The 8062-nt window shown below is 33.5% G+C and overlaps 1 protein-coding gene across 4 annotated transcripts in view; it reads left to right on the forward strand.

Annotated features, from left to right (window-relative positions):
- Nucleotides 1–8062, forward strand: part of NIPBL (NIPBL cohesin loading factor) — a 200867-nt gene that overhangs the window by 160907 nt on the left and 31898 nt on the right. For all 4 annotated transcript variants that reach the window (XM_081826014.1, XM_006730414.2, XM_031024927.2 and 1 more), the window contains 3 exons: nt 2663–2797; nt 3632–3730; nt 5038–5091. In XM_081826014.1, the coding sequence (XP_081682140.1) occupies nt 2663–2797; nt 3632–3730; nt 5038–5091 (288 nt within the window). The remainder of the gene's footprint in view (nt 1–2662; nt 2798–3631; nt 3731–5037; nt 5092–8062) is intronic.

Below are 8062 nucleotides of genomic sequence, written 5' to 3' on the forward strand. Positions count from 1 at the left end.
ATTTTTATTATGATTCATAAATATAATTTTGCCTTTCTAGTATCACATTTTTTTTAATTGTTAAACTAGAAAAGTGGATATCATATATTTATATTGCCTAATCTCTGTACTGTAGCAACTTTCTAAAGGGGGACATGTTTCTCCCCCCCCAGCCCCCAGAAAACCTGTCAATGTTTATTTCACATATCCACCCTAAAGACAGTTTAAACCAGATTGAGAATTAAAAGCTAAGGTTTGTGACCCTATAGTGCTGACAAATCAATGGGTTGGAAGGCAGGGGAAGCTAGCAGGTACTCCTGGTGCCACGAATCGAATCCAGAAAGTGGTGGCTGGACAGCAAAGTATTGGGCAGATTCTAATCTCCAGTCTCCCAGATTTAGAAAGTAGAAAAAAGGTCCTCCATTCCTACCTTACCTTGAGCTGAGAGTTAAGAGTGCTAATGATTGGACAGAGTGCCAGCAAGGGCAGGAGACACCGATTTCAAACCCACTCAGCCCCAGGCCCAAACAAAGAACTGAAGAAGGGCATGTTTCAAGAGGAGGACTGCTCGATACTGTAAAACAAATCATTGTCGAAAATTGGACTCCTTTTTTCAAGTAGTACTGCCTTTTAATGGGGCAAGTTTATACTGAGTAAATGATAGGAACTACAATGGCATAAATATTTTGGACAGGAATCTAGGATAAATTTGTATGTATGTATATAAACAAGAAGAACTATTTCATTGAGAGCTAAGTGCAGAATTTTGGTATCTGACTATATTTTTGGATCCTTTGTGTATATCTGCATGTTTCCTTAAAGCTGAATTATGGCAAACTTTAGATACCTGCAAATGAAATGAGAAAGCCATTTGAGTCTTAAGAACAAACTTAAGAAATACTATTCTAAGATATGCTTTTCTTGTATGTCATGGAATTCTCTGGTCCTAAAGCCTTTTCCTGGATAATAAAAGGAAACAGGAAATATTGGCATCACAGAATATCTGTGGAATCTCCACATCACCCACTGTAGGCATACCGACTTCTGTTAACAGAGGTGTGTCAGGCACAGGATTGGGTGTTCCCACAATGACAAGAGTTTATCACCTTTAGTCTGCTATCAGAATATTATGTGACTGAGAGTTCAAGATAATTTCAGCTTCAACTAGCATAAAATCTTGATTGAAACAATTTAAGAGTGGAAGAAATTTTTTCCTTTTAGTGCCTTAGTCTTTTCAAGAATGAAAGGCAAAATCAAGAAGATTCTCAAAGCTAATGAACTGACAGCACCTACCCAAGTAGTATATCCTAAAATATTTTCACAATTGTCAGAATGCATAATGGAAATAATTTGTACATTAAGTGTCCAATGCTTTTTATTTATTTTTAAAACTCTTTAATTATGAAAATTTGTGAAGTTAAGAGTAAGTGCAGTGAACACTCATGTATCTACCACCATATTTCATCTATATTTTTTGCTAAATTAGTTTAAATTAAACATTTTGCTACTTCTTCTGTGGATACTTCAGCCTACCTCTCCAAAAAATGTGGGTACTGCCCTTATAAACAAAAACCATTATCTCACCCAACCAAATTAACAGTCTCTAAATACATCTAATCACCAGTTTATATTCAAATTCTCCAACTGTCCCAAAAATTGGTGGAAAAAATTTATTTATGTATTTATTTTTTAAACAGAATCCAGTCAAAGATCATACTTTGCGTTTGATGATCATGTTTTCAAATTTAGAGTATTGGGCGCCTGGGTGGCTCAGTTGTTAAGCGGCTGCCTTAGGCTCAGGTCATGATCCCAGAGTCCTGGGATTGAGTCCCACATCGGGCTCCCTGCTCAGCGGGAAGCCTGCTTCTCCCTCTCCCACTCCCCCTGTTTGTGTTCCTGCTCTCGCTGTCTCTGTCAAATAAATAAATAAAATCTTTTAAAAAAAAATAAAATTTAGAGTATTCTCTCTTTTTTATACACTTCCCCCATGACATTGACTCTTTTAAACAGGCCAGAGTCAGTCTTGTTATTTCCTCACGGTTTTAATTTGTTCTTTTGTTTCTTGTATTTCTTATTAACTATAAGATGATTGGGATAATGGTTCGATTAGATTTAGATTTAACACTTTTGTTAAAAATACTTCATATGCAGGGCGCCTGGGTGTCTCAGTCATTAAGCATCTGCCTTCGGCTCAGGTCATGATCCCAGAGTCCTGGGATCAAGCCCTGCATCGGGCTCCCTGCTCAGCGGGAAGCCTGCTTCTCCCTCTCCCACTCTCCCTGCTTGTGTTCCCTCTCTCTCTGTGTCTCTCTCTGTCAAATAAATAAATAAAATCTTAAAAAAAAAAAAAATACCTCATATGCTGTTTAAGTGCCACTATTCTAAAAGCTTCATATTTGCTATCCCATTTAATTTTGGTGAGCTTATGTCCTAGTCTCGTGTTCAGTGCTGTTTAATATTTTTGCATGTCTTGGATATCATATTTTAAAAGTAAAACAATATAATCCATATTTGTAGTAACAATAATAAGAAAGCAGAAAGAAGAAATATATAGACCATCTTTATCATGTTAATAGTCAATAGACTGCTTGATGGTATTTATTTTCTAATTTCATTTTATCACATTTCATACATCTGAGCAGCTTGATTATTCTGATACTTAAAAATACTTTTCTGTTCTTAGGATACTGGTATCAGTGTCAGGAAAAGGGTAATAAAGATTCTAAGAGACATCTGTATTGAACAACCAACATTTCCAAAAATTACGGAAATGTGTGTAAAAATGATTCGCAGAGTCAATGATGAAGAGGGCATTAAGGTAAGATGAAATGGTGACTACTTTAAAATTCATTTTTCATTAGTGTTTTAAATAATTTAATGTTTATTGTATCTAAATTTTGTTGGTATATATGTAAAATATGACTTATAAAACCTTTACAAGTGAGTCAACATTTTTAGATTATAAATTCAAAAAACACATACTTTCTTACATTTTTATTTCTAGATCTTACATAAATAAAATCTGATCTCTCAACTAATTGAATTATAATATTTAATGTCATTGTAGTGATTACATTATATGCAGGACGTTTATTATCAAATTAATTTTCAAGTGGTATGTATTTGGTTTTCTAAGTTAATAAATACTTCTTTGAAAGTTTGATCTTGTTCATTAAAGAATTTATGTGTATATGATTGTCCCTATATTTGCTTTTGTGTTTGTTTTTAGCAACTTCTCCCCAAAAGTAGTAAAAATATTTTTTAGTTTGATCAAAAACATTTGAGGGTATACTATGCAGCTTTCCTAGGCTAGGCACAGTATCACCTGTTTAAAATTCTTACCAATTGAAGAAGATTATAAATTTAAGAAATTAATGATTGTTTTTAAAAACTGAGAAATTCATGCCAAAAATTCATGGTAGTTTATGTTTTGATTAGTTATTTATAGCTTTGTTTGGGACTTTTTTTTTTTTTTTTTAATCTTTGCCCACCATGGGGCTTGAACTCATGACCCAGAGATCAAGAGTTGCATGCTCTAGTGACTGAACCAGTCGGGTGCCCCAACTTTGTTTTGGGTTTTAATGAGAATTTGGGATTGAGAATTTTGCCATGTTTGTTGTAGTTGTGTAGTTTGAAATTTTCTTTCTTCTAGAAATTAGTAAATGAAACATTCCAAAAACTCTGGTTTACTCCAACTCCACACAATGACAAAGAAGCAATGACAAGGAAAATTTTAAACATCACTGATGTGGTAAGGACTCAAAGGTGTGGTCCCTGTGGGTGCAGACTTAGTTTAGGCCTACCCCCTCATACAAAGAGAGAGACAATGATGAGATATTTGCTTAATCTTGACATTTAATACTACAGTTGACCCTTCAGCAGAGGTCCACTTATACACGGATTTATTTCAGCAAATACAGTTTTCTCTTCCTTACGATTTTTTTTACTACTGTTTTCTCTCCTCTAGCTTACTCCATTACTGTAAGAGTATAGTATATAATACATATATCATACAACATATGTGTTAATCAACTGTTTTTGTTATTGGTAAGGCTTCGGGTCAGCAGTAGACTATTAAAAGTTAAGTTTTAGGGAAATTAAAGTTATACACAGATTTTCAACTGTGCAAGGGGTCAGCATCCCTAAACCCTGCATCGTTCAGGGTCAACTGTACTTCCCTTACTTTACATTTCTGGAGATACTCAAGGGCTGCAAAGAAGGCAAGATTGGTATTTCTACATAACCACTTCTTGGCATTCGTTTACTTACAAGCACTGATACTGAAATTTTCCATATTCCTCCACTGACTGAAAACTGAGAGGGGGAGGAGAAGTGGATGAATAGGTAACAGTAGCTTAGGGATAGCAACCTCAAATGAGATAGTACTTTTTCAGAAAACATGAGTTAAGATTAGTTTCATTATGTTTAATTATATATATAAGCTATAAACTTTTTTGACCCAGAATACTTTTTATGTTTTGAACATAAGTTTTTTACAAGTTCATCTCTGTTTCACTCATGTCTTTAAATCTGCTACCTAGAAGGAAAATAATAAGCAAACATTTCTATTTGTGTTGTTTTAAACCTTACAGATTTTTCTAATTGAAGTTATAATTCAAAATGTAATATCATGTATTTTTTAAGTTTTTATTTAATTCTAGTTAGTTAACATACAGTGTAATAAGTTTCCAGTATACAATATAGTGATTCAACACTTCCATACATCACCCAGTGTTCATCACAACAGATGCACTCCTGAATCCCCCTCACCTATTTCACCCATCCTCCCATCCACCTTTCCTGTAGTACCTTATTTAATTTCAATACATTAATTTCTTGAATATCTTCTAAAGTGTTTTTAAAATAAAATTGTTTAGCATTGGTAAATTATTGGTTTACTAAAAGAACAGTTTACTTTAAAAATACTTTTTTAAATGAGAGCATTGAGACATTTATATACCTCAGGCTAAAACATAGCAAACGTTTGGTTTTTGTTTTGTTTTTCAGATTTTAAATAAATTTCTAATTTTGATAGTTTCACCATATTTTCCCGCTTAGGTTGCAGCATGCAGAGATACTGGATATGACTGGTTTGAGCAACTCCTTCAAAACGTGAGTGTTATTTTGACTCCTGATAACAAATAACATGAAATTTAATAGAAGGTCAGTTCTTTGTAAGCTTTATGATTTAAAAGAACCTTTTCAGTTATTTTTTAAGAATTTGCCTTTTGAGGGAGAACGTTTATTATTATTATTATTTCAGTATATTAGGCTGAATGTGTTGGTTAATATCCCTATTTAATCAATTATTCAATTGCCTGTTATAAGTAAGTTTTCTAAATCAGTAATTGAAATTCTATCTTCTCTGCCTTCCAGATAATTATTTTTTTCTTATCCCTTTAATTTAAATGTTAGACATGAAATCTACAGATTTACAGATTGCATTAAATACATATTTACATTATTTGACATGTTATAAAAATGTGTAGAATTTCCTATAATAGTACAGAATTAAACCATAATTGTTATTCTTTAAAAATCTCATAATGGAAATGTTTATCTTCCTATGAATTTTTTATTTCAGAAATTTTTAAATAGATAGAAGTACCCATCACCCAGCTTCAAAAATTATCAGCATTTTCCCAATCTTATTTTATCTCTAATCCTGCCCCTATATTTTTTTAAATTATTTTTTCTTGGTTATAATACTTCTAAAGCAAACCCCATACTTTATATCATTTCACCATAAACATTTTAATGTCTATCTTTAACAGAAATTTTAAAAAGTAACCAGAATATCATTATCATCTATATCAAAATAAACATTAATAAGTTATTCCCTAATATCTAATTACTTATTCAATGTTCGTATTTCCCTGATTGTCTCAAAAATGTATTTGTATATTTGGTTTGCAGTTGCTTTGGATGATATGGCTCTTAAGTCTCTTCTCTTAATCTATGATAGTCGGCCCCTCACCCCTCTTTTTTTTCCATGCCACTTATATGTTTTCCTATAGAATGTCCCACATTCTAGATTTCATAGATGTTTTCCTTCTGGTGTCATTTAAGTTGTTCCTCTATTCACCATTTTTATTTATTTTTTTTTTTTTTTCTGTAGACTCTTAGATCTAGAGCCTTAATAATATTGAAGTTCAGTTTTGGGAGTAGGAGACAAGATACTTCATAGGTGATGCTGAATATTACTGCATCACATCAGGAGGCACATGTTTGTTTATCCTACTTTCAGTGATCTTTCAGTTTAGATGTTGTCAACCTGGTGTACCTATAAATGAGTTTGTTCATTTTTTTAATATCAGTGTAAATGAACAGATTTGTATGTCTTTATATTTTATTTTATTTAGGAGGGGGAAGGGCAGAAGGAGAGGGAGAGAGAATCTTTACCAGGCTCCGTGCCCAGCGCCAGCCTTTTGCAGGGCTCGATCTCACAGCCATGAGATCATGACCTGAACCGAAATCAAGTCAGATGTTTAACCAACTGAGCCACCCAGCTGCCCTGTCTTTATATTTAAAACGTTATAATCATAAGTCTTTTTGAAGTTCAGATTGTCCCATCTTTGCCCAGTGGTAGCCCCTTTAGGTTGGTCTTGTATCCTTTTGATACAACCTTATTACTCTTTTGTAACCCGATCACTTTTTGCCTCTACAAGATGTCCTAGACTCAACTTGCACATTTTCTGCCCCAAACCTGAAATCAGCCATTTTTCCAAAGAGCCCTAATTTGGATTTGGATGCTGCAGATGTTCTTTGCTAATGGGTTATCATAGCTTTGGGCCTTTTCCAGAGGATAGAGCTAAAAAATGTGTATTTTTTAGAAAGGCAAAAATAAATCAAGAATTTATATTGATTGTTTTATTCAAATTTTTTATTATGAAAGTCTATTTCTTTGGTTTTATTCTTTCCTTTAGGCTAAAAATCTTGGTTCCCAAGGAAAGGAACATAATTTCTTACTTGCTTTGCCCTACTATATTAACAATAACATTATTGGATACAGTTTTTAAGATTGCTTTGCGTTTCTTTTTATCTATAGCTTACTAAAGATATATTATTAAAAGTCTGTCTTCTTTTTTTTTTTGAAGGGGGTGGAGGGCCAGAGGGAGAGGGAGAGAGAGAATCTTAAGCGGGCTCCATCTCACAACCCTGAGATCATGACCTGCACCAAAATCAAGAGTCGTATGCTCAACTTACTGAGCCGCCCAGGCACCCCATTAAAAGCCCTTCTTGAAATAAATTTTTTCTGTTTGATTATATCAACAATCTATTGTCTAGTTAAGTCCATTTATTTCTGTTTACTTCTGTATGTTTAATGATATTTTTAACAGTCATCAAAATTATTTTCTTGAGGCACAATCAAGATACGGAATATCACCCTTCAAAGCTTCTTTGTGACTCTTTGTAGTTGGTCCTCTTCCCTTGGCCCTGGGAAACCACCTGTCTACTTTTTGTCACTACAGTTATGCCTTTTGTAGAATTTCATATCAGTGGAATCATACATACAACATGTAGTTTTTTTGTGTTTGACTTCTTTTAATTAGCAAAATGTTGCTGGTATACTAATATTTTATTCATTCTTACTGTTGACTATTATCAGTAGTACAGATGTATGGTAATTTATGAACTCACAAATTTATGGATTTCTATTTCCAGTTTAGACTTTTCTGAATAATGCTGCCATGAATATTCGTGTGCAAGTTTTTGTGTGGATGTGTGTTTTTATTTTTCTTGGGTAAATTTGTATGAGTGTGATTGCTGGGTCATGTGGTGAGTAAGAAACTGCCAGACTCTTTCCAAAATCGCTGAACCATTTTGTATTTCTACCAGCAATGTTCCAGTGTTCTACATTCTCACCAATACTTGGTTTTGTCATTCTTTTTTTTTTTTTAATTTTTTATTGTTATGTTAATCACCACACATTACATCATTAGTTTTTGTTGTAGTGTTCCATGATTCATTGTTTGTGCATAACACCCAGTGCTCTATGCAGAACGTGCCCTTTTTAATACCCATCACCAGGCTAACCCATCCTCCCACCCCCCTCCTCTCTAAAACCCTCAGTTTGTTTCTG

The sequence above is a fragment of the Leptonychotes weddellii genome, chromosome 7, assembly GCF_054177405.1.
Source record: "Leptonychotes weddellii isolate Sample4059 chromosome 7, ASM5417740v2, whole genome shotgun sequence".
Taxonomy (NCBI): Eukaryota; Metazoa; Chordata; class Mammalia; order Carnivora; family Phocidae; genus Leptonychotes; species Leptonychotes weddellii.